Source organism: Lepidochelys kempii, chromosome 1, assembly GCF_965140285.1.
Source record: "Lepidochelys kempii isolate rLepKem1 chromosome 1, rLepKem1.hap1, whole genome shotgun sequence".
In the NCBI taxonomy this organism is placed as follows: domain Eukaryota; kingdom Metazoa; phylum Chordata; order Testudines; family Cheloniidae; genus Lepidochelys; species Lepidochelys kempii.
The window spans coordinates 105,928,004-105,955,663 of NC_136380.1; the positions used below are offsets into that span (position 1 = coordinate 105,928,004).

The 27,660-nt window shown below is 41.0% G+C and overlaps 1 protein-coding gene across 1 annotated transcript in view; it reads right to left on the reverse strand.

Moving 5' to 3' along the window:
* EFNB2 (ephrin B2) overlaps positions 1–26,925 on the reverse strand; it is a 50,673-nt gene extending 23,748 nt beyond the window's left edge. Inside the window, exons 1-2 of the mRNA XM_073349373.2 lie at positions 25,801–26,925; positions 975–1,258 (exon numbers count right to left, since the gene is read on the reverse strand). Coding sequence (XP_073205474.1) covers positions 975–1,258; positions 25,801–25,928 — 412 coding nt within the window. The 5' untranslated portion in view covers positions 25,929–26,925. The remainder of the gene's footprint in view (positions 1–974; positions 1,259–25,800) is intronic.
* Positions 26,926–27,660: the final 735 nt, after the last annotated feature.

Consider the following 27,660-nt stretch of genomic DNA (forward strand, 5'->3'; position numbering starts at 1 on the left):
AGCCTGACACCATCAACAAACTGCATTTTAAAACTCCCACATTTGTCATTTAATCAACTCTGTGATTATTTCACATTTTAATTACACTGACTGGTTACATATTTCCCTGTGATTTATTACATATTTTTATGTATAATGAAATTACCAGAAACGGTCCATATGAATATGTATGTAATAGAGGAGTACGTATCCACTTTATTTTTATTATTTGTTTCCCTTTAACACTCAATTTCCTTGTTTTTGTGTATGTTTTTTAAATGATTTATGTTTATTACAAATGAAAAAATATCAAGAGCAGTTTTCAAAGATAAACACACAAAGAAAAAGATGGGAAGAACCAAGGTCCACCAATGCCCAACCTACCTGTAATTGCAGGAAATGGACTTTCCGGAGTATGCCCAACTCCTACTAGCAGATGATCTCTGCTCAGTTCTCCAGAAAAGATGGAATGCCTCCAAGGCTTTGAATGAGATACTTTGACCTTAATGTTAGAGGGCCAAATACTTGGCTAGTGTAAATTGGCATAGTGTCTCTGAAGTCGAGGGAGCTGTGTCATTTTACATTTGCTGAGAGTCTAGGTCATAATCTTTAATAAGATTTGGCTGAGGCCAGGTTTGGATACCTAAACTCACAATTGGTAGAATATTACCTAGCAAGGAGCCCCACTGACTTCAGTGGGACTCCTCATGTTGTAAGGTACTATGTGAACAAGGATATAGCCATCTGGCACTTAATAAGTACCCAAAGCTATTGTGAGAAGCCCTTATAGGCATAATCTATAGGGACTGTATACAAGCCTGAAAAAGAGACAGAGGCCCTACAGACGCAGCAGGGAATGTTAGCTTGTTGAAAACAAGCTGCCAAGAAAATATTTTAAAAGAAAGAACAGTACAAACCCAGGCAACTTCTTTACTTGCAGACAATGTACATACATAAAAAAGAAAAAGAATAAACAAATGCCAATTTGTACTTACATATAATGTAATAATCTTTTTTCCTCTGAAATTCCAGGCCCCAGAGGTTAGGGCTGAACTCTTGAAACTTGATGGTAAATTTAACATCTTGATCTGGTTTAGCACAGTTGAGTAGAGGTGTGTTGTCCTTTTTAATAGTACAGCTATCTGCTTGGTCTTTATCAACCATGTAGACCTTATAATACTCATACTGGCCAACAGTTTTAGAGTCCACCTTTGGGCATATAATATCCAGTTTGTCTCCTATTTGTGGGTATAGTACCAGTCCTTGTCCAGGAAGGAATCTATAAGAACCAGGAGAAAAGGGGAAATGTGAGACATTTGATAAAGACTGATTCAAACAAATGGCATGTGAAACGAGCAGACAGGAATACAACGTTTCCAAACCATACATGATACAGATGAACGAAGCAACCATTGATAGTTTGTGCCTGACAATTTAAAATCAACAAGATACGAATTTAGTTCTTGAAAATTAGAGCCAGAGTATGTCTTATAAGCACTATCCCACTTTTGGGGAGTTGAAAAGGCTTTGTGTCCCAGACAAGCACAATGATTACCAAAACTTCCTTCTAGAGCTAACCAACTCCACAAGCCAGTGCAGGAAGGGCAGGGTCATGACACATTTTCTCCTTCCTGTTTTAGGTGGCTAGCATCTCTAGTCTCACACTGCCTTGCATTTATTTTGTTCGATACCTGCATGGGAGACCAAGGGGTGAGAGATTACTTGCACCTCCTGTTCCAGGGCACGGCACAATCTAGCCCTTAGGATTTACTAACATATCAGTTACTATTATGTGTATCGCACAGCACCTAGGAGCCTCAGTTACCGACTAGGACTCCATTGTGCAAGGTGCTGTTCAAACACAGAACATAAAGGCATTCTCTGCTCCAAAGAGCTTACATTCTACTGCCAACGTACAGTAATGTGACCAGCTTTAATGATCTCCTCTTCGCCCTTTCGCTGCCCAGTCCCATCGAGACCATGGTTGTGGTCTTTGTAACTTCAGAAAGGCTTTATTTCTTGTACTGCAATCCAAACCTCCACTATTTCTCTAGCAGCCCCTTTGGAAACTCTCAGACACAGATTTCAAAATTCTTAGGGAATCACAAGTGTGCAAGCATTTTGTTTCCATCCTGCTATGATATATTTGCTGTTGAAGTTCATTAACAGGCAAGCTTCATCAAGAACATGTTGAGTTACTTATCATAATTAGTCACTCATCGATCAAACAACAGGACTTATTTTAAATTGTGCCTTAAAAGAAATGTTTTACAAACCCATAAAGGAAAACTAAAAATAATTAATTGCAGTATTGATTCAGCCACAAAACGAACAGCCCTATTCTCACAAGGACAAAAGCCATTGCACTTTTCTGCTAATCTTTTTTCTGAAGATGTATTTGGTCCAATTAATGCCTCGAAGCAAGTCTTTAGAGCTGGAACTACTGATACAATATCCACTAATGCCTACAGCTAAAAGCCTCTCTCTTCCCTTTTTCTCCTACCTGCCAGCCATATTGCTGCAAAGATCTTCCTTAATGAAGAATTGCTCAGAAAAACTGAAACAATGGCTTCCTAATGAACATTCTTTGTTTAGTGTTAGCATGAACATGCTAACACTAAACAACACACTTGGAAAACCCACCTCATTCATAGGCAGTCATCCTGCAGGCTCATTAAAACATTAGAGACAGAGAACAAAGCTGTAAGCCTAAAGTACCCCCATCCTTTAGGTAGCTAAAGGAGCCCACCAGCTATAGCATAATTAATAGATCAGAAGCCGCTAACTCAAAACCAGCAATGAGGCCCCCCAAGTTTCTGGTCTGTAAATTGCGATTACTTGGTCCTGCACAACATGAATTTAGGATTTATGATTTGTACTAATGAATGGGATTATTTCACTCACAAAGCCTTTGGAAGAATTATATTTGTTGTGAAGCAGTATGTAGCAGGAGAAAGGCAATCGTAATTACAAATGCATTAAAAAAAACAAGACAGTGTTATGGCAAGAAAAGTACATGTTGCTGTAATTCACTCGTGCTATTTAATTTCTGTGTTACAAATTTTGGGCTCAGCCTTGTCTACCGGGCACAGGCCTACACTGGGGCCAGCATGAAGCTGCATTGCCTCCCAGAGCTCATCGGCATGCAAGAAGAATGCATCCAGTGCTGCATCCCTAAAGGGAGCTGCATATGCTCTCTCCACGGCAGAGGTGGCCAGAATGGAGAAGCCTCACCCCTTGCTTTCTTCTCCCTGTCGCCTTTGGAGAGGCCAGCACCTTCGGGGGTACAAGCAGAGTAGCAGGGAGTGGCCAACCCTGCACAGGGAGCGTAAAGAGAAGGGGCAGGAGAAGAAGTTACGGTACTTCTCTCCCATATACTAGCACAGGGGCTGGCCACAATCTTGGGGCAGAGTAAAGATTACTTGTGCTCCTCCCCACGTTGTGCCAGGATAAAGGCCAGCTGCTGTTTGGTCCCAGGCCTGCAAACATTTACTCGTGTATTTCCATTGCAGATGATGGAAATACTTAATGCAATTTGCAGAAGTGCTTGCAGAATCGGGCCCTTTGTTTTCAATAAACCAGCTTACATTTGCATGTAACATGGACATAAATATTGCATTAATTGGGTTAGAATTTGTACCTGCTTACCATAAATCTTGCCGATATAATTTAGAAGCCTTTCTGAAAAATAACAAAAAGGACCTTTAAAGCTGATCCTAAATTTTGGGAGCAACGGGTCAATAGGGATGACTGAAGTGAATGGAAGTTTGGAGTGCAAAAGGAATGCAGGCCAGGGCCCAAAGTCAGTATGGGAGAACAGTTTTCAATTCGAAACAGACACATAGTGGGAAAAATGCTTTTGGTTGTTGTTCTTGTTTGGGTTTTTTTTAAGGAAATAAATAAATGCAAAAGAATAGAAAAACGGACAGGGAAATAAAAGGTTAAAGAGCTTTAAAAGCCACTTAAAAGCCAGGAATCGGAATATAAAGGGTAAAGGACAGAACAGTCCCATTATACTGCTTAAACACATTTTACAAGAGCTTTAACTGATGCACTGGTTGAGACATTACAGCAGATGGAATATTCTGGCTATGTGTCTGAACTCAGCATATTCTGAAAACTGAACCTGACAAAGCTTCTTCCACTCCAATTTTCAGACTTCTAGCATTTAACACTGATGAGGTAAAGGGAGGGAAAAAAGGAGGCCTGAAAATGAAAGGTGGTGCTAGGAGCCTGATTGAGTTGAAACCTTCTCCACAGTTTGTGGCTTTGGCTGTGACCTTTTCATGAGCAGAGTTCATGCAATTTACTTTCCTTGTGATAGTAACTTATAAATATGGGTGGAGACTGTAAAGATCAAGAGCTTCACCTGATTCATTTATGTGGCATACAGAAATGTAGTGACCTGTAACTGGGAAATTATACAATAGCATACGAGTAAGGCTGAGATTTGCAAAAATATGAGACTAAAATTAGGCTCTCAAACTTCATTGCACCCCCTTCTGACAACAAAATTACTACATACCCCTGGGGGGGAGGGCCCAAGTCCTGCCGCCCTGGGTGGGGAAGAGAGACGACCTAAGTCCAAGCCCTGCCACCAAAGGTGGGGTGAAGCTCGGGCTTCAGCCCTAGGTCCCAGCAAGTCTAATGCTGGTTCTGGAGACCCCATTAAAATGGAGTCGCAACCCACTTCGGGGTTCCAATTCATAGTTTGAGAACCACTGCAAAGACTCCCTAAGGCTGTGAGTCTCAGATTCCGGGTCAACTGGCTTGGGCTCCCAGGGCTCATGCTTTTGGGATAAAATATTAGTGTAAATGTTCCCGCTCGGGCTGCCACCTGGATTCTGAGTGAGACCCTCTCACCTCATCGAGTTTCAGAGGCCAGGCTCCAGCCTAAGTAGGAATGTCTACACTGCTATTTTTAGCCCCACATCATGAACCCCACAAGCCCGAATCAGTTGACCCAGGGTCTGAGACTCGCTGCTGTGCGGGGAGAAGGGGAAGAGTTACAATGTAGATGTCCCCCTATATTTTTTCATTTAGGTTCCTAAATAAATAAACTGATTTTCAAAAGTGCTGAGTAAGGCCACTTACCTAGGTGCCTACATATGGAATTAGGAGCAGAAATCTAGGACTGCATTTTTGAAAAAATCTTGGACTAAACCTTTACATCTGCAAATGGAGGACTATGTTCAGCCTTGGTATAAGTTAACAAAACTTCATCAGGCCTGAAAATAGCTTGTAATATTTATATCATTGCATCTACTGTTTACAAGTTTTAAGCATAGTGAGCCAAACACCTCTCTGTTGAAATGGTTGAAGGGCTGCATAATAAAGTCAATAAATTGCTCCCATCCTACAGTCCTAACAAAAAAGTCAGTGTTTGAAGCCAACTAAGGTAGCAGCAGGCTGACTGCAGTGTTAAGACATTCACACATCCAAAATCCATCCAAGTACGCTGGAAGTGATTTGAAAGGTGTTCATGAGAAGGTGCCTTCAACTAATTAAAAGCTTATGTCAAATAGAAGTGTAACTAATACGGAGGATCAAAAAGTCTTCTGAATCCCACGAACGATGCCAAAGCAGCGGTACCAGTGTCATGTGTTACACTAAAGATCACACTCTGGATTGAGTCTCACAGCAAGGATACATTAATTATTTCTGAAACAGTCGGGGCAAATTCTGCAGCAAAGATACCCACTATGAGGCTTAAAGGCTACATGCAGACCCCATAGTCTAAAATGCTACCCTCCAACTGCCTGCTTGCAGTGCAGATTTCCATTGCTGGAGAATTCAAACAGGCTATTTCTGTTAATCTATCAAGGAGGTATAAGAGAACAAACAAATACTAATGGGTAAATACACACACACACACACACACACATGCAAAGTAAGGAACAGATCCTGCTTCCATTGAAATCAATGGACATGCAGCATATTTTCCAAGAATGGGAGTTTTAGGCCAGGAGTGCAAGACCGGAGGAGACTGAGGGACAAAGGTGACTTTAATCTACCTTCATCCCTCCCCAATGCCAGGAATTGGATGGCAGCCATAGCGATGTTCTAATTTGCACTTGGTAGCTGTCTCAGGTCCCAAGGGATCATTCCAACAGCCAGAGTTTGCCTGGCCATAGGGACACTCCTTTTTGCCCATGAACGTCCCTTATGCTGGCAGCCCCACACCAACAATGAAGTTTCACATTCCAACGCAATCCTCGGGGGAAGGATCTACTGGTTTATGGCTCCTTTATGCAGAGAGGCAAAAGGAGCCTGCTGTGTGATCAAATATCCAGCCCACAGAAATTTGTCATTGCAATGATTACTCTGGGAAAGTGTGCAGAAAATATTTTAGGTATAATGAACGCTGTGCATTGAAATTAATGTACTTTCTCTGTAGGCATGTTCATACCAACAGTGCACTTTCACTGAGGGTCCAATATTTGTTGACACTGTTCAAAATCCCATGAACACAAGTCCCATCCATTATTTAAACTATTCACTCATCTTGGCCTAACAAGCAGTAACATGCCAAGTATCACATTCAATTTTCCCAGAAAACATTACAAAAAACATTTTCTTTAAAAATTGTAGATCAAATATTCATATGCTTCAAAACAAAAAAAGTTGGGGGGCTGGGCAGGGAAGAGAACTGGAACAAACAAAGTCTGACCCTCCACTCCCATTACTATTACTGTAATTTTCTACACTACACTTTGTGCTTCTACCGTAAGCCCCAACCATTTCCTGGCATTAATATACTATCCTGGTCAAAGTACTATAGAATTTAAATTTAAGAATCCTATAGAAAGGATCTCATTCTCTATTAAATTTGATAAGAGTTTTAAGACCAATTTCTTAAGAATGTAATTAAATTTTATAAAAACCTATTACATTCACCCCTATTAAATTATATAGGACTTTTCCATAGGAGTAACCTGTCAAACCTGCCCTACTTCCTGATATTAGATTCTACCAAAATTAGGAGTACATCTGTAAGTGGAACTTTTCATTGAGAATATGTGCTATCCTTACCACATAGCTACTTCTGAAAACTGTAAAATAGTCAAGGGAGACAAATTCTTAGACTACATTAATTAATCCTGATGCCAAAAATATGCGCTGCTGTGCTTTTCCCAATCTGGGAACCTGTAGATACTCTCAGCTTTGGAAATGAAGTTTGAACCTAGACATTTCCCAATAATGTTTAAATGAATGCAGTTATAAGAAGCATGTTAGTACCTATTAACCTCGAGTATGTAACTAGGGAAAGAGTGCCAAATTTGCATGCTCTAATATCTTATCTGAAATAATTGGTATCAACATTTAGTCTTAAATTAACATGACAAAAATAACCCTAAAAATTAAAACAATCAAGTTGCTTCTTAAAAATGAAAAATGAAACCTTCTGTTAAGGAATCCCAGCTACTTACCTCTATGAAGTTTAACTACCAATCTGACTATAAAGTTACTCATTGAAAAGTTTCATTAAGGAAATGTCATGAATACTAATAGCCTAATATGTTAGATGTGGCCATGTTGCTTGTAAAAGTACAAATTGCAGCAGACTAAAGAATATTGTGCCAAGTATATCTCCCTATTTAAAAAAAAAAACAAAAGAAAACAATGGCCATTAAATAATACATATATTCATGATCTTGCTTTTAAAACAATGACAAAATTAGTATTTTGCATATCAAACCCCATATCTGCAAACCCCATTTTGCATATCAAACCCCAAATGACTGGAAACCAGTTGTAAGTGAATGAGTTCTCTGTTCGATACAGAAATACAACTTTTATATCAATCACTTTCTTATTCTATTTCAAGTTACGACAATAATTTGGAGGTACTGCATACCTTATTAGAAATTATATCTATGCATTTTCAGAAGCAGTAACTTTATGGACCTGATCCCACTGAAGAGTAAATTGCCACTGAGCTCAATGGGAGCAGGGCATGTACTTAGCTCCCCAGTAGCTGAGGTAGTAGAAATATCAAAATGAGCTGCATCAAAAAAGATGAAGGTGAATCTCATCTTTCAAAAATCTTATAGATTTTTTTTTAAAGCCATTAGTCTTGCACATGTCCCCTAAGAGAAAAATTACCTCTGACTGTGGGATTGACACCAAAAATATAATGTGATGATTGAATCAATTTAACACACAAATTAGAAGAGTAAACTTTGAAAATTTAAATGAATTTCATTCCATTTCATTCTGTTTCATTTCAATTGACTTAAACATGGTTTGGAATCTATTTTCCTTGCCAGTGTTATATGATTAGGCTATCAGAAGCATGTAACAAGGTGTGACACCAAATTTTAAATGATGCACTTGTTTAAAAAAAGTCAACCTCTCATCTAGTATCTAATCCACCAAACTCTTACTCAGCCAGCAGTCTTTGATCATGCAAGAACTCTCTCTTATTTTAATGGGACTACTCATATGAGGAAAGATTATTTGCATTAATAAAGGATGATAGGATCAGGCCCAAAAAGAGATTTAATAACAAAAAAAAATCACAGTTATAACTTAAGATCATTGAAAGTCAAATTAACAAACTATAAAATATCACAATGCAATTTTCTAAAACTGGGGCTCTTTTACATTCCCTTTCGTGAAGGAAAAAATAATGGAAAAAACCACCTCAATAAAGGTACTTTTTTGGCTTGGAAACATTCTACTTATTCCCTTTGGCAAGCCATTTGAATACAAAAGCTTCAAAATAGTATCCATTGAAATAGTCACTATTCTCCATACTTTATTATTGGATTGTGCAGGGCCTGCTCACCCCTTCCTATATCCAACGTACTCCACCCTGCTTCTGCCTAGATAGGAGGAAGTACAGGCAGTGTGTTGGAAAAGGGGTGTGTCAGGGGTTCAATTCACTTACAGCTTGTCTACATAAACATTTAGTTTGCAGCAAGCTGGGATGTAAATCTATTCCACTTTGAAACAAGAGTAGATCCAAGTGCACTGAGGAACTGTTAGTACAAGTCCATACAGACACTTGGCATGCAGCAGGCTAGTGCTGGGCAGATATACCCACCCAGCTAGCAGTGAACTAAATGTTCATGTAGACAAGTCCTCGGTTGCCATTATGGACACAAAATAGCAGCATTGCCACTAGTTAGTGTGACAGAAGTCTTCACAGCCCCAGACATGACATACTACTTTATTGAGGACCAGATTCTACTCCACTGAAGTCAGTTGCAGAACTTCCATTGACTGCAGTGATGCAAGATCAGGGTCATCTGGAGAGAGGGGGTGTCATATATCTACTGCTAAAGGCTTGGCAACCTTTCCACAATGACTCTGTGACGGTAGATTTAGTCTAAATTGTAGGTGGATGGGAGAGATCAGTTTCAGCTGTTCCAATTGGCAGTTTTTGGTAATCATACTTTACCAAATGCTACAGAAAAAAGAAAAACAAAAAACAGAAAAAAAAAATGAAGTACTTTTACGCACATGCCCCAAGGTATATAGATTTTTGAACAAAATAATATTTGCTTTGCACAGAGCCACAGAACTGTGCATTGATTATCAGATAGTGCCGTTATAGAACATTCCTGAAGAGAGGACATTGTGAAGTCATGCAGCCCCAGCTACTCAGCCCTGAGCGACATTGGGAGGCATAGCATCCCCTGTAGCTCTTGGGGAGCAAAGCCACTAAAGCTACCCTTTAGAAAGGTCCAGCATGCTCTTGCTTACGTGGCCAGCCAGCTCGAGAGGCCATTGCCAGGGAGGAGGATGGGGGGTGAAAGCATGGTCACATTTCTTCTGAACCCTTTACAGAAGCACCTCTAGGGGGTCACAAATCGGGTACAGTCTTGCACTTGAAGGAGCACAAAGCCTCCAGTTGTGACCAGCTCCTGGGTGGGGAAAGTCACACACACCATCTTTTGTATACGTGCAATGGGCCAGCCACAATCCTGCACTGAATCTGCTTTCCTGGAGATACCATTAAATTGGATACCTTATCTTCTCATGAAAAGATCTGATTTTCAAAGGCTATGACTTCAGCTTAAAAATTAGCTCTCATTCAATGGAAACAATGCATGGTGCAATGTAGTGCAGCCCAGACCTTCTAGAGCTGCCACCTCAAGCCCTGAGCTGAAATAGTGGCCATTGATCCACTGTGCTCCAACCCACGAAGCCCAGCAGCTGGAGCCATGTAACTGAGTAGTCAGCAGCTTCTTCCCCAGCATTTCCCTCTGTACTGGCCTATTCAAAATTAGCCTCTCCAGGACATGGAGTGCAGAAGTCCTGATGAATGGCTGCTCTGCCTTCAACTGCCTCATGCAGGGCTACCACAAGATTTTTGGAATACATCACGTCTTCCATGCGTGCTCAACCATGGGGGTGAATTTCAACCACACTGCATAAAAGGCAAGATTTTACTTTGCTGGGGAACCTCCTTTTCCCTCACTGTTCGACTGTTGACTAGGAAAAACACTAACACACCCACCAACCTCATTAAAATTTAGACAGGCTCGTGCTTTACACCCCTCACTACCAGACATAAATCTGGGCTGAGCGATTGGTGAAAAATATGACCGCACAGATGGGGAAAACTGCATTTCCTCCTGCCTGAAAAGAAAATGCCTATCTGGCTTTTTTTTACATCAGTATGGGGAGTAAAGTCTGGCTTTTTTCACACCAGAATGCAAACCAGGTAGTAAGGCCTGAGATTATGAAAATGTGTAGGATCTAGCCCTTTTAACTGGACTGATATTAGACTTCTGTTCAAAACTACAGCTTTTATATTCAGCTTTCTTACGTGACGTCCACATAAAGTACTATTAATAGCAATTAGCTTTTTTGTGTTATTGTGTAGAAAGCAGTTACTGCAGTGGCATAAGAATATAAAGCACTAGAGAATTCAGATCCATTTACTAAATCAATTCTGGTTACCACAAAAGAGAAGCTAATGTGCTGTAGGCTTGGTCTCCAAACTGAAGACTGTTATTATGAATATTACCAATATTCTATTTTTAAAACTGTGTTTGATTATATTACCAATATTTTATTTTAAAATGGTATTAGATTATCAGTTTGGTAACGCTTACACACACACAAACACACACACTTCAGTAGAAGAGGTTCAAAAAAAAAAAAAACGCAAGTGGCTGCAGTGGAGAGTGGAAGCCGGTCTGTATAAATGGGTTATTCTGTGGAATTTCTGAAGAGAAAACACTCAGTAGGTGCATTGTAATTAGTTGCTCTTTCTAGTTACCTCTTGATAAATGATGCATGCAGCTCTGGATGAGAGCCCAACTCTTGACCCATGACACCACTACACACGTTAGTACTTCAACCAGGAATCCCAAGCCTCAGAGCTCTTTTTGTTTTGTTTTTTACACAGATGTACTTCTGGTAATACACAAAATGAGCCCTAGATGTTAGACTTCTTTCAGAAGTGCTTTATGTAGTTATGTTCTAAATACACTTGAGGAAGGATTTCTGACTCAATCGTTCCAAATGGGCAGCATGTTTCATGCTGGGGTTAAAGGACAGAGTACAGAAAGACACACATCTCACATTTACGGCCACAATGCTTAATGTTAAATGTCCTCCACTATTTTTTAAGTCTCTACATGCAGAAATTATTCATAAATACTGGTTATTTTAAAAACAGAAGATCAGAAGCCTAGAGAGAAATGCGACCTCTATCATGAAAAAATACCCTTAAAAAAATCAACATTTTTTGGATAGCACTTTACTGCCCCCTTTTGCACTTTAACATTAGAACAGGTTTCAGCATGAACTTACTTATGTGAAATCCTGTGTGATAATGGGGTACAACAATAGGGCACTAGGTTTACATAGGATTATGTTATCACACACGGCTTTTGGAGCATCTTGCAATTACCTAAAATGTAAACAAGTGAGGTGTTGATCCTCCATGGCGTTCAGTCTGCAGGGAACCAATCAGTAATTGGAGGCTTGAATGGACATTTTCTACTTTAATCTGCTTGCATGTGTGTGCTTGGGGTGATTGTTTGTTATCGCAGGTGGCCCTTCTTTCATACTTTTCTAAAGCAAAGATCATCTGCAACTTGAACCTGGTTTATTCATTGGAAAGAAAAGAGTGACAAAGGGTCATCCAGTTTGGGAGCCATTAAGGTGTTAGCAATCCTTGTGCTAAAAGTATAGGTGTGTGTTTCAAACCAGAACTTCACAAACTGGCAGGCAAAATATTTTCATGAAAGGTAAAGACAAGAAGCCTCTAGACATTCAAATGCCCTGCCAGCCCAAGGGCCACAAACCTGTTCTGCAACTCTGCACTGCAGCTACGGTAGTTACAGCATTCTTGTGTGTGTCTATGTCTGTGTATACCTATAGTACGAAAAGTAATAAATCTATAGTCTAGTGGCTAGTTATTTACAAAATACTAATTCATGATGACAGAGCCAGAGGGGGCTCTCCCTGCCCCAATAACGTTGGCTTTCATTTGACAAAGTCCATGTGCTGATGTGTACACTTATATTTAAACTTAATCCATTTCCCTCTGTCATCCTACAATTACTATACAAGTCACAGTAATATTAAATTTCACTGCCTACAGCACACACAACTGAACCTCTACTGTAATGAAAACCTATTCCCTTTGATATTAATGCTGGTGTTCTTTTCTCCATTCGCTAGTCACAAAATACAGGAAGAGCCTGATGTTGACTTAATTAAAGAGTTTGTGTTTAAAATATGATGTTGGAAACATTAAACTAGTCTTTGCTCTCCCTGCAAAGATAATCAAGTTATTTATTTATTTATTTGTTTCTTTAAAATCCGGGCCATGAATTCAGTGTAACACAAACCTGCTGCTCCCGCTCGAAGTGCTCAAAAATACTCTAAACCAAAAATGAGAAGCATTTCCTTGAAAAGATGCAGAGCTGTGTGTAGTGCGTATGGAGAAGAAAATCAAATCAAACCATGTGTATTTCTGACAGAAATCACTAAAGTCTCTGCTTTTAGTGAGCTAACAGAGACCAGTTGGCATCTGCCAAAGAACTGTTTTCTAAAGGACACTGTAGATCACAAATTTCAGAGTAGCAACCGTGTTAGTCTGTATCCACAAAAAAAAAAGGAGTACTTGTGGCACCTTAGAGACTAACAAATTTATTTGAGCATAAGCTTTCATGAGCTAGTCTGTGCTCTACTCTGTTACTGTTACAGAACCAAATCTGGTGTCAGCCACATGCAAGGAGGTGAAATAAAGTTTTCAGTCTCCTTTCTCTTAAGTATAATTTGTTTGCACCTGTACAGTCTTGTTCCAAGCAATGCTCTCAGCAGCAGTCTATAAAAAAGGGTGGGGACTGCCTTGTTATTTGGTGAGACATTCATAATCACTGACTATCACTTATTAAATACATTCAGATAGTATTTTCAGCTGGTTCACAGTTGTTCTAAAATAAATTATTCCATACTATTTGTCTACATAAGGAAACTGTAGAGTTGGAACAAGTTCCTATCTCATGCCAGTTCAGTCTGGGGTATGCCATACTAGTGGTTTGTCACATTATAGGACGGAATAAACAAACAACTCTTTGATAATACAATGGCATGTTACAATCTAGAATTTATACGTGAATATTTTCAGAAAACCCATCCACAAATTTCATTTCACTTTTTTGTTTCATCCTACATGCTCTTCCTTTCACATGCAAAAAAAGAAGAAAAAAAAAGCTTCAAGAACAGAAGTAATACAAGGAAGTTTCATTTAAAGCAGAGATACGCCCAAAGCAAAACTCATGATACAAACTCGGGGTCTAAATCAGAACTACATTCTCTTTGTAAACCACAGATTCAATCACTCCTGAACTTGGAGATCTGAAATCCAGATTTAAACCAAAACTTTCCTAAAAAATTCAGATCCAACTTTCAGACTCAGCCCATTTTAGAGCTAGGCTCGAGGTGTGAGCAAGAATCCCAGCCTGGATTCTGTCTCAGATCTAAGATCTTGACTTTGCTCTGGAATAGCCTGGATTCAGCACTGGTGGCCAGCAATCAGAGTAAAGACACTGGCCTTACTCCTAGCAGCAGGAAATAACATGCAAAGATTTGCGTCAACTGAGCTATTCATGTAGGGCTAGAGCTTGATTAGCAAAATTGATGTACTCCTAGGGTGACAAGATAGAACATGAAAAATCAGAACACATTTTTTTTCGAGGGGTGGGGGAAGGTGTACAGTTGCATGTATAAGACAAAGCCCCTAATATTGAGATGGTCACAATAATATTGGGATGTCTAGTCATTCTATGTACCCCCCTCGACTTGTCCTTACCTATATTAGGGATCTGCACTGGTAGCCAAACTTTTTCCATCATGCCTCCTCCCTTACCCATAATGGAACCTGTCTGCATCCTCCCCGCCCACGAACCACGGTCAGGAGCCGCAGCCAGGAGTGGGGCTGGAGTGGAGCTGCGGCCAGGAGCAGAGCCAGGGCCGGTGCCCGCAGTTGATACCGAGGCCAAGAGCTGTGGACAAAAGCAGAGGCTAGGGGCCGGGAGCCGAGGCAGGGGACACAGCCGGGAACAGATCTGCGGCCAGCAGCCGATCTGCAGCTGAGGCTGGGCCAGAGTGAAGCTGGGGCAGAGCAGGGATGGGTGGCACTCCCACCCCGCCCTCCTTGGGGGCTGGCATGGGTCCTGCTGTGCCCCTCCCTGCCCCCAAATGTTCCTCCATGCACCCCACAGTTTGGGGACCACTGAGCTACATCAATTACTTGCCACCAATAGGTGAATTGGGGCTATTCCACAGTGCATAGAAGGCCTTGGGGTTTGATTCAGGACCATTGCTAACATAAAGGATTTTACAACACTAAAATCTAATAAGAAATTTATATTTTTTATTATCAAAAGCCTTCTCACTCTAGTTTGAATTCAGGAAAGCACATAAATACATGCCTAAATCCCTCCCTCGTTAGCACAGCAGTTAAACACATGGTTAAGATTTCTGTTGAAGAGGGATGCTTTCCTGAATCAGGGTCTCTCAGAACATACATACTTAGGGACAAATCCTGCTTGCTCTACCCTTGCACACAGACCCATTGAATTCAATGGACTATGCATGTGAGTAAGTTGTGCAGGATTTAGCCTTTATCTTTCATGAAAAATCACTGGAATCAGATTGATTTCTGTAAATTCATAGAGATACAGACTCCACAAAAAATTCATGTCTTTACAAACATGCCTAGCAATCTTGGCTGCCAACATGATTTTCCCTGCTCAACTAACCTATACAGTCTGGAATTACCTTGAAAAAACCCCAAAGGTTAAACATTGCACAGTGATTAAAGCAGGCTGCTCCTGAACTAAACTGAAATTAATTAAACATAAAGAAAGCAACTGAAGTGTGGACAGTGAATGCAATGTGACTGTCGAGCACCAAAAGGAATCACGATGTTCCTAACTCCAAATTTGCACTTTTATCCAGTCAGGTATAGAAACCAACTGCTGTTCAGGCAATAAGAAAACAGATGGCAACCACCAGTGAAAATGGAAATGCAAAATGACGCACCACTCGGGAGTCAAAACTGCAGCTATGTATGGATTCACCAGTATTCCCTGCATAGGTTCCTTAAACAACCTGCTTCAAACTTGCAGAACATCAAAAGCCAAATGGGTCTTACTGAATGACCCACAGGCAAGAAGCCAGGATTCCAGTCTGCTGTAGAAATAGGCTTGGACTTGATTTGAGTCTTCTCAGCTCTGACAGGCTGGAATCTGGCAGAATTCCCAAATCCAAAATAATATGGCATTCGATTGTGACTTGACTTTTGTTTTCTTTTCTTTTTTTTTAAGTCATACTTTCTCATTAGCTTTAACACATACTTTCCCTTAATCCAGCCCACTACCCATTGCCAATCTTGCCCCCCTGCTCTTTTCAAAGGGTATCTAATAATATAGTAAACAGAAATCTTCTAACAAAGACACAATAAAACATTAAGAAATAATTTGTAAAGTGATAGCTTACAAGGCTAAAAGGGGTCATTGTAAGCCTAGCCTCCTGCATAGCACAGGCCATCACTTTATTTTGCAATATGTATATTTTGGTTATCCTTTAATATGTGCAAAGGTCTGGTCCTGGTGAACAAAATCTGGGAAATGTAAATTTAGTCTTTAGACATGCACCATTTTGAAATTTCTATAGATTAAAAAATTCTACAATGATATGTATATGTCATGCACCAGGAATGGTTTACCTAGCAATACAATCTCCTATCAGTCTCCGTAAATCATTCTTGGCTGGGGAACTGTGTTTAAAACCAGAAGAAAGCCTAGACTATTACATCAAAGTTTAAATCAGCTGCATTATAATTATCATGCTGATACTGCAATGAAACACTGGGTGTTGGCTCCTCAGGGTTGCCAAAAAAAGAAAGACAGAGGTCCTTCGCTTCTCACTTATATCTAAAATACATATAATGACAACATCAACGCAGAGTCCTACGAATAACGCAACTGATAGAAAAAAAAGAGAATGTTCTCTTATGCCAAATAAAACTACATACTTTCAACACTGCTAGAAAATAAAAACCTGTACTGTGATTCAGATAAACTGAAAGAAAACAACCTTGAAATCCTAAAATATAAAAAAGGTGCTATATAGCAGAAGGTTGCTCCCTTAAAACCCCATCTATCTCCCATTGAAGTAACTGGGAGTCTTTCCATTTAACTTTATTCGGAACTGGACTGGGGCCTTAAACATGTCTGTCGTCTTGAAAACGAAGTAATAAAATAGACAAGGTCAAGATTTGCCTAAATGAATACCTAAATTTGAAAATAACATCACGTATCTAGGAACCTAAATATAAATATAGAAGCCTAACTTTAATTGCCCATTTTTGAGAATTTTGGCCCAAGACTCTCTCATCAAGTCTTGTAGTCATAGATTTAGTTAAAGACATTGAATACAGTGAAGTATTTGGGGGCCTGATCCTGAATGACTGGAATCAAAGGGTATTTTGCCATTGACTTCAGTGGGAGATGGAGCAGGCTCTTCTTGAGACAGAATTAATATGCAAAGGCTGTGTTACTGGAATACAGTTCCATGCATTCTAAATGGTGCTGGTAGTCCTCTATCCATTCACAGAATTTGTACACATACCTTACACTCTCCATTTTGAAAATCTACCTAGTCATGTCCTGGAGAATGGAGATAACAAACCAACCAGTGCTCTTATACTGCCAATTTGTTTTCATAGTTTGTTTAGAGAAATAGGATGAGGGCAATGGGGCTTGTTTTCTTTCTTAGGAGTTTCTCCTACTATTTATTTTCTTTTGGAATCAGAGAACACAATCACCAACTGCAAGGTCCTCTTTGCAGGACTACTTGCAGATGTCTGTAAGAACATCTTTAAATTAATGTATACAAGTGAAGAGTATTTTAAGAGAATAGGGCCTGCTGATTATTCTCAACAGGAACAACATAAATAGGCATACCTGACTTTTGCTGCATGGGAAACATTACATAAATGATCACCTACTCTTTCCTATGCCTCGCCAAATGTACACAGCATTATCTAGTACATTTCTGAAATGTGACATGACAGGTAGGTTCGAAAGCTAAATGTTGGATAATGGATAGCAAACAAAGGACATCGGTTTTTGCATTATTTCTTTAATCACTTTAACCCTTGTTCTAACAGAAAGCATAAGGCCAGGGTAATTCAGCTTCCTCTTTTGTCATTTGCCTGCCATAAATATGCACCAGTCTGCATTTCAAAAGCTGAAGGAGGCCGCAAGCTTGCTGGACATTTATCATGCTCTGTTCCCTGTTAACAAGCAAATACTTTAGTTGAATGGCCCATTAGCAATCATTGTCAAATGCAGAATGCAAGGTGCTTGGATGTGACCAGCCTGTAAATTAGAGGAGGGTGCCCCCCGTACTTTGCAGAATTTCAGCAAATGAAATGGATCTTTTTATAGAGATTTCTTAAGGTTAAACTGGAACCGAAGAAATGTTTTGAGTGCTTCAGATTCCATATATTACACAAATCTGCTCAGTCCCCCTCTATGTGGTGGTGTATGTGCATATAAATATAAATACTTGTTAAACCACGTTAGCTTCAGCAGCATGTCGATTTTGGTTTTGGACTCTGGTTTTCTGTCGGAAATTTGTTACGCCTATCAGCTAGGACACAAACTGCAAATTTGAAAATGCAATTTTCAGAATTCCCCGTATCACAGAAAGTGCAGAAACCTAGAAAGTGACAAAGCCACTGTCAGCAAACAGAACTGAGTTCCATTTTCTCAAACTCACACAAGGCCCACTTAATCAAAAGAGACAATAGTTATGGTATCAGAGGTTTTTTTCTGTGTCTAGACTCCTGCTTTTTTCCCCTTGCACACAAATGAACGGGCAATAAAGCAAATATTCCTTTCTGGACTGCACCTGTAGTTTGCAGCACAACAAATAACCTAACAGGCCGGTCTATGGCCTTTTTCTGTTTTTCAGATGTTTATAATGGTAAACACAATGCAAAAACAAAAGTCTTACGCTATTTACAAGGCTGTTTGGGACAAGAGGCAATGAAGGATCAGTGTAGCAGCAACAAGCAAAATCTTTTCTTACTTTTACAGCTAAATAGCACTTAAAATAAATGACAACACAAAGAGCCAAATTCTTTGCTGTCCTACCTCCACTGCAGTCAATAGAGTTAGGCCAACAGAGAATTTAACCCAATGATTTTAAATTGCAGGGGGCTTATCTCATTCAACTGTGGATTTCAGATTGCCTTTCAGGAGTAAATACCACCTGGACTAAGCCATATCAACTTGGCTATCAGCAGCTTTATTAGCTAATTTGAATTAAAGTTGGATTTTTTTCTCTTATATGTTTGCAGGGTGGGAAACACAAAAATTGTACAAGAATCATCTCGCTAAGGGAAAAGGACAATGTGGAATGTTTACCTTTGCTTCTCCCATGCAGTGTGAGATTGAGACCACAGTCTGAAAGATGGCTGAAATCAAAAGGTCTCTGTTTTCTTTTCAGATAACCCCAGTCTTACCTATCCCCTCTGCTCTCTATTCCTTGCCAGCAGGTCGCTGCCTGAAGCCCAAATAGATTAAGGAAACAAACTCAAAGTGCTGCTAATCCTACAGAATGGCTGCGGCTGCTAGACCAGGAGTTAAAAAGGAAAATCTTCCACATCCTAACAATTGCAGTGATCTGAAGTTTTAATCAGTCCAAATCTTAATAAAAAGCAGTAAATGAAATCTACCTTTACCATATTATACACTACCAATGAGCAAGAACTGAGCAGCTTTTCTTTACTGCTTTAACCATCCCAAGCCACAAGTAGGCCTTTCATACTTTCTAATCCTGGCCTCCAAGTTTTGTGCAGTTCTCACATAATACCTTACAGCCCGGAGCAAGTCCCTTAGTTTCTAACACCCCTTTCAGAGACGTGTCATTTCTAACATCAAGCTAATCTATATGTTGCCATGGCATCACCCTTTATCTGCTTTTACATCTTATGAACTGCATGGATTTACCACATTATTTTTATCTGAAAGACAGAAAATGGTGGTTTTATTGCCATACAATCAGATTACTGCTGCTAGTTTCTCTATGCCTTTTTACCATACTTCAATCAAAAGGGATCAGTTTCTTTATACTCTGCCCTTGATTTACATTACATCTGTAAAGACCTAGTCTGAGTTGTAATCCCCTTATTAACTATGACCAGGGTTGATTTGCCTAAAAATAAAAGCAAATTGTGTCAGACCTTTTCACTTTGTTTTTGATTCGGAACTACAAAATGGATTACTAAAGAAATCTTCAGAGTTCACACGGCTGGTATAGTACTGAATTTAAAATGAGAATTAAACAAGTTAAACATGGGAGCCGTGTCAACGGTTTACATTTTCCATCATGGGAGAAGGGCTGAATTGCGTATGTCTTTGTATTCTCTGGCTTTAAAGAGACAATGAAGCCACAGGAGTTTTTCCAAGCTGTTCTAACACTGTCCATTTGCCATCCTCCCTTCCTTTGCTTTTCATATACCAAAATAATTTTTATATTTTTTTAAATCACCCAAAGACTTAAGTCTTGGCTAGAAGTTTATAGTTCTGTGGACCTGCGTATTTTAATTAAAATATTTTAGACAGTGGAACACTCCTACTTAAGGCTCCACAATATCGCACAAAGGGTGATCTCATAAGCAAATATATGTAGATGTATGATAAATGACCTGAAAAACAGGTTTCTTTATGTCAGGAGCCAGAGAAGGCAGAGATTAGATACACATGAATAACATTTTAATCACTATTTTTCTCAGAAAGATTGCTTCTCATTTGCAATAAGCAATTTTGAGTAGTAAGGTTGCATGATACATTAAGACTAGATCCCTAAAAAAAGTTGATTATGGCTGCTATGCAGGTACCCGAATGGCCTATTTTTGCCAATACTCCCTGTAGTCACCTTGGTATTTCAAGCAATTTCCCATTACAGGAATGTTTTGTGAGCATGAGATATACCCTAAGTGCCATACTAAAGTAATGCGAGCTCATTACAATAAAATATGGGAGAAAAAAAGGGTGAAAAAAATGTAATGATTTCAGTTTGACTTTCAGTCACTGCCTATCTAAAGACAATTACTGTACTAACCAAAGTGCTTTGCCTTAGTAAGGTTTACAGATAAGAGGCTTTAAGATCATTATTATAAATAATATAATAATTTATATACTGATCCTGTATACAAAGGGCTGCCAAAAATCACTGAGTAAAAAATTCAGTCTTCAGGTTGTTCGAGGTTTATGTTGCTAATTCACCTGAGCTAAGAGTTGGCCCTAGGTGTCCGAAATATCTAATGGGACAGAGGACACTGTTCAGAGTTCTCTACACTAGCATGCCAAGTGACAACAGCTATGTTTTGGGTAAGATTTAGAAGCATGTGTTTAAATCATTTTAACCTTCAGCTCCTGTTTCTTCAGCTTGAAGCTGTAATTGTTAAGGTTAAAGAGCGCAGTCCCATGGCACAGGATTCCCAAATAAATTCTTGTCTAGAAAGAGGAGACCAAACATGTTGTGAGATCGTTTTAGCAAGCTCTTTGTGCTTCGGTTGGCTCAGTTGTCCTGTGAAACAAGGACTGTCCATTACCTACAGTTTATCATCCTGACAAAATGTGAGGAATGTGGATGTGAAAGCACTAACAATTCCACCCCTGGTGCTTTGTCCTTTTTTCTCTCTATATTAAAACCGACAAGATTAACCCAAATGCAAACTGCAGACCATAGTTCAAGGGGCTATTCAATCAGTAGTGAATGTGCATTTGTTTACCTACAAAAATAAGAATTTCAGATACAATGAGGCAGACTGGTTTATATGCTCTTGACTAGACTGTTTAAACAGGACCATCAATTGTAGTTTATTTTATCAATCTCTGACACATTGGTATTTATTCAAACGCTAATTGTGGCAGATTCCACATATATCAGGTTATCACAGATATTATTTAGCTATCATTTGTTTTCCTTAAGACAATCAGTATCAAAAATACAGCTTTTTACGGAGAGGTTTCATTGTGTTATAAAAGAAAAATGCTTTGTTAACAGGCCTACCGCATACAGCAGTAGCCTCAGACACCAGAAACACTGTTCTTGATAAGTGGATCTCTCTAATGTTTGACTAAAATCCAAAAAACTACATTCTGCGATGTAGTCCAAAGGCAGTGTTGTGCACTGTGAGATAAAATTGAAGTAATACACGCAATCTATGTATCTCATTTCTCTAGGTGGAAACATGGTATATGGGGAAGATATCTCTAGGTACATGGGGAAAATATTCCCTGATTGAAAAGTGTCAAATAACAGGAGTTACGTTTTCATAATCATTTGTCCTTATATTCTAAAGATCATGGCTTAACGTCTGAGAGTCTACAAATGTCACTTCGATGACACCTAGTTGAAGCATTTCCCCCAAAAATGTAATGTCATAGACAATAGATTATTCCTTCCCTTTTACTATGTTTTTTTTAATTACATTTGAAGATTTAGTCAAGGCAATGAAAGTGGATCTCTAAAGAGAGAACTGTAATGGGGGAGGAGGCCTTGATCAAAGGACTACCATGAGATCTCTGTCCCAATCACCTGCTAAAAATTATATCCTCTAAAACTAAACACAAAACAAATTTAGTGTATGCTCCCCTCAGCCTACATTTATTATTCCATCCTCTATATTAAACTGACTAATATATTCCCATTGTATTTAATTGCTGCCCTGTACAGAAGATTTATGTACTGAAACTTTCAACAGAAATATACATGCCACTTCCATAAATAAATTAGCTGTAACACCAAAGCTGGTAATTATTTATTACAGACATAGAAAGCATCTTCAATATTGCACCGTCCTCAGATCCTCCCGGCAGCAGCAGAAGGAAATTTTCTAATTTCTCAACATAGTGTTGAGCTTGGATCCTGTGAAAGAACGACCTTTTCTATGGAGAAATTATTCAGTACCCTTCAGGCAAACCATTGTGACAAGAATTAGAAAGAAATCCTGCTCCTGAAAAGTGGAGCAATCACACCAACAGCAATATCGCTAATGCATTTGTAAGCTTCCTCAAACTACAGGCCTCCAAGTGCCCTATAAATCACTAGGCCCAGCCACTGAAAAAGACTAATTTTAATAGTGTACTTCTTCACTGTGGTGATTAAACTTCAATGAATCACTCAAGAAAACTCAATTACATCAACGGGCAGAACCTATTTTTTTTAAGTGTAAATTTAAGTTGAAAAAGTAATTAGGTAGCATCATTAGAACTGCCATTAATAATGTTCAAACCTTTTTGAAATCAAATACCTTTTAGAATTAGCAAAATTGAAACTTTATTTGTATTTGCTATTATAGGCATTGAACCTTGTACTATAGCAGGGATTAAATTTGGTTATTTAGGCATCAATGAAATGAAAATATCTAATGCAAGCTCTCAGTGTAAGCAAAAAAGTGAAGGTAGGCCAGGACAGGAAGAATGGCAGGGAGGAAGGTCCGGTGCACAGACTGTTCTGTTTTGGAAGAGTGACCTCTACAGGAACAAACTGATCACTGGACTGTGAACAGGGAGAGGGGGGCTAGGGTGGGGGGTGCTCTGGTTCCACTGCCATTGTACTAAATCTCTCTCCACAGTCACTGCAGGCCTGCTAATGCAATGCAACCTGGTCTTGCCACCAGTCTGTTATTTCAGGAATTCTGATGGCATTTTAAAAGTGTCTTGTTTGTCTTATTCACAGATTTGGTGTTTAATCTTTTCTAGGTCAGAGAAAGGATTTAACTAGATAGAATCATATAAATGCGGGTCCATAGATCTAGTTTAAACTGTGGCTCTGTTAACTGGCTTTTCATCTCATATAGTATATGTGATCATTTGTCATGTAAAACTAGAAAAAAACAGCATTTGAAATGTTTCAGTTCATGATAATCATTTTCCACATTTTAATGAAAAACTACGTTGTCCTTTTAAATTTTCCTGTAAAAACTTTACAAAGGACCTTAACACACTCATAAATCTTTCCATTCTTGAAAAAAGTCAGGAGACATCTACAGTATAATAAATTATCTTCTAAAAGCAGTGGAAGATAAATGCTGAAGTTAGGATGTGATTTCTTAATAAATATTTTCAGCTCCCAGATCTAATCCAAACTTGTGTCATTTGAGTCAGACTCTGGGTTTTGCTACCAATACACAGTTAGTTCCCTGATTCAGGAAATACTCCCCTCTTCTTCTCTGTGCACTTTCCAATATGTCTTGTTCATCTAAGGGCACTTTTACAGATATTCACTAAATGGAGTAAATAGGAAATCCTGAATTCAGTTAATACACAAAGTGAGTATGCTGAAATTTACATTAGTGATCTTCTATGTGTCTGGTTTGTTTTTAAAACACATTTAATTAAAATTATACATTAAATAATATTTTTGGCATAAAACTTTCTAAACTCATTATCAAACTATCCTTCCTGATAATACTGTGAGAGGGGAGTTCAAACTGTGTTAAAGAAAATCTTTCCATATCACAAAACTTTTGACGGGTTTCAAAGTTTATCAAAGCCAACTTCAGATAAATGCATCAGTGGCATAAATAAAACAGGTTGGAACAATACACGTTTTAAAGCAAGAAAGGCTTTCTTTGCATCATTGCCTAGCTTTCTCTTCACCAGGATTTCTTATGCAAATAACATCCCTATTTCCAAAAGTAACAATCTCTATACACCTAAGCAAGAGACTTCCAAAGAACAGGACTATATTTTAAGAATGTGCCTTAATAATTAAATCTTGGAACACATATACTTTCTGCCTGCTCTGACTAGGGACATGAAAATGCTCTCTGATGGACAATACTCAGTACATTACTCACAAGCATGTGCCTTGCTATCACCAAGTCCACTGGCCAAATTTAGCCGTGCTGTCAGCCAGTGCAACTTCACTGAAGGCAATGGGCTGAATCTGGCCCTGCATCTCCACATGGAGAAAGAAAAGGAGTACTTGTAGCACCTTAGAGACTAACCAATTTATTTGAGCATAAGCTTTCGTGTGCTACAGCTCACTTCATCGGATGGCTGCATCCGATGAAGTGAGCTGTAGCACACGAAAGCTCATGCTCAAATAAATTGGTTAGTCTCTAAGGTGCCACAAGTACTCCTTTTCTTTTTGCGAAGACAGACTAACACGGCTGTTACTCTGAAACCTGTCACATGGAGAAGTTGAGCAGTAGTTCCCAGAGTGCATAAAGTAGCGCTGCTCAAGGGGAAGTGGGACGAATCTGCACTCCCTGCTTTGCTGGAGGTGAGGAGCTACAAGAGTTGGCAACGAGCCCCGCTGGATCTGGCCCTGCTGGGGATCAGTATGATAAGGCTCATCTGCCCAGAGGCTCTGTACTCAGTCGTGCCCTCTCCCACTGCTGGGAGAATAGCGCCCAGCAGGAATCCAATCATTCTTACAATTCCTGTAGCCCTCAGGGGGCCCAGTCAGATTTGGCGTTAGGCGCTGTGCAACTGCAAACTCATCTGAAGCCATGGCCCCTGTCCCCATCGAGTGTGCAGTCTAAAGGGGAAGTCTGCTGGCCCCATTAAAGTCAACGGCAAAACTCCCAGGAACAGCAATAGCCTTCATTCTAGGGATCCGCCCTTACTCTTCTGTCACCCATATCTCCTCCTGCCCCAGAGCCCTGGCAAGATCCTTGGACTTCTTGCTCAGGCAAAACGCCCACTGACTTCCAAGTCATAAAGCATTGCCTCTCCCTGGGAGCGGCCCCCCGGCCAGGCACTGCGGGAGCTGGCCCAATGGCAGGGTCTATATTTGTCCTGCAGAGAAACAGAAGCCAGACAAGGTCTACCGTGATACCTTCCCCGGTGAGACAGACTTGCTGCACAAATCCAACCCACCACCACCCCGCGGTGTCTTCGGGGTATTGAATGGGCGGCAAGATCCTGAAGTGCACTGGGGCGTCGGAGAGTTTCTAACCTGGAGAGCGCCCTGAGCGCAGGGAGGGAGCAAGGCGCGGGATCGCCTCGGCGCCCAGGGAGCCACGGAAGGTGGGTAAGGAGGAGTGCAAGGATCCCGCTGCCCGTGCCCTGCCCGGACTGTGCTCCGCATGTGGTGCCCGGTTAATCACAGCCAGTACCCCAGCGGCAGCACCAGGCCCTGGGGGTGAGAGCAGGCGCCGCCGGGAGCTCAGCCCCCTGAGAGCTGGGAGCGCAGCGCTCTCCACGGACCCACGTCGGCCTCGCTGGCTGGCTGTGCCATTAAAACTAAATCAGATCCCGAGGGAGGGGGAGGGGTGGCGGGGAGGGATGAAGCAGAATGAGGCAAACTTACTTGGGGTTGGAGGAATTCCAATATATCGGGTCTAAAACTATCGATCTGGCCATTGCAGTTCTGCATAAAACCATCAAAACTCCCCAGCAGTACTTCCAAAGGGAGGAGTCGCCCCTCCGCACAGCCATGGTCGACAGCGGCTCCAAGTCCCTTCCCGAAACCTCGCCAACTCCTCCGTGCGACTCCCCGTACCTGGTCAGCGGGGGCGGGTGGACGCTCGCTACCCCCCCAACAAGACAGATTGACCAGAAACAAACCAACACCAAGACGAGCGACGAAGCACTTGGTGAGAACTGCAAGCAGCGTTACTGAGTCATTTGTGCCCCAGGCATGTCGGAAATTCTCCTGCGAGATAAGAATCCAGCCACCTCCGAAGTAACAACGCCACCACCAATGCAAACGCCTCAGTCCTCCCTGCTCTTCGGGGGCTCCCGGCTGCCTTGCAAGACGCCACTCAAACTGCCAACTCCGCTTTGGATCCAGTGCGCCATCCACGGCCACGGCGCCTGGGGATCGCGTAAAATAAAAACCGAGCAGAACTGGAGATGGGGGCGACTAAAGGGGAGAAGGGACCCGGCCTCCGCCAGGAGGATCCCCCCGGGTCTCTGCTTGCGCTCCCTGGTCCCCGCCGCGTGCAATCCGTGCGGCCACCGGCCCGGGCTGTGCGGGGACGGCGAAGGGAAGCTTCGCTCTATAAATCCACTTCGAGTAGCAGCTCCCGGGGCCCCTGGAAGGCGCATCCGCGGGGTTCCATGGCCACTCCCGGCGCGGGGGTGCTGTCCCCGCTGTGTGCAGAGATGCGCGGAGGGGGGGGCGACGACTCGGACTCCTAGCGTCAAAATCTCCCCTCTTCTTGCTTCTTCCACTCGAGAGCTGCAGTGCGTGCCCAGCGCTGGGTGGCGAGCGGGCAGACCCAGAGAGAGAGAAAGAGGCAGGAGCCCCTTGGCTTGGAGTGCCCAGGTTGCTGCTGCTGAGTAGGTGGCTTGTGCGTGTGTGAGACAGAGAGAGGCAGGGAGAGAAAGAGCCGGACGAGCTGCAGCCTTTCCCTCCCCTGCTCCTTCAGGCTCCAAGTCGCCGCTGCGGCCGCCGCTTGGAGTCTTCACTGAACCGCTCCTAGCGTGCTGCCATAGCAATATAAACTCAGCCCATCCTCCCCTTCAGCCCGCGCTCATAGGGCTGCTGGAGGAGCGGAGGCTCTGGTTGGATGTCGCGTGTGTCACTTACACACCTCAGCCCTCGACATTCTGTCTTCGGGTGGGCCTTGTGTGTGACAGGTGATCTCTTAAAACACTATAATATAATCTTACTGTTAATAACATGAACAATAATTTTAAAAAACACCATCGCTATGTTCATGATCCGAATAATACAATGCAGGATGAGACTCCAACCACCGTTTAACACTTTTCCATCCGATTACAGTATTAACTAGAACAATTAAAAAAAAACCTTTTACACGTCTTGTCATAAAGGCTCAAGCAATGTTTATGGCTGCGAGGTACTGGCAACGTTATGCATGGGATAAAAAGGATCAGAGTGAAATTTATCCCTCTCTGCGTCCAACCTTATTATTTGCGAAGTAATTATATTTCCCCATTTGCAGGTCGTGCTTCCTGACTTTAATTACGTTTCACTGGGAGAATCGCTATTATGTAACTTCACGTCAAGTTTATCATATGAAGCCACATATACTGTATAATTTAATAATAGAAATAATGAGATATAGCTCTCCGTCCTCCCGGGCCCTTACCCCCACATGTTTGTATTTTCAGTCAGTATTTTTCTCTCCATCCTGTCACGTTGATCCTGGCTGTCAGCATTTCCCACGGGGTCTCTTAATTACAGTTTTCAAAGTTTATT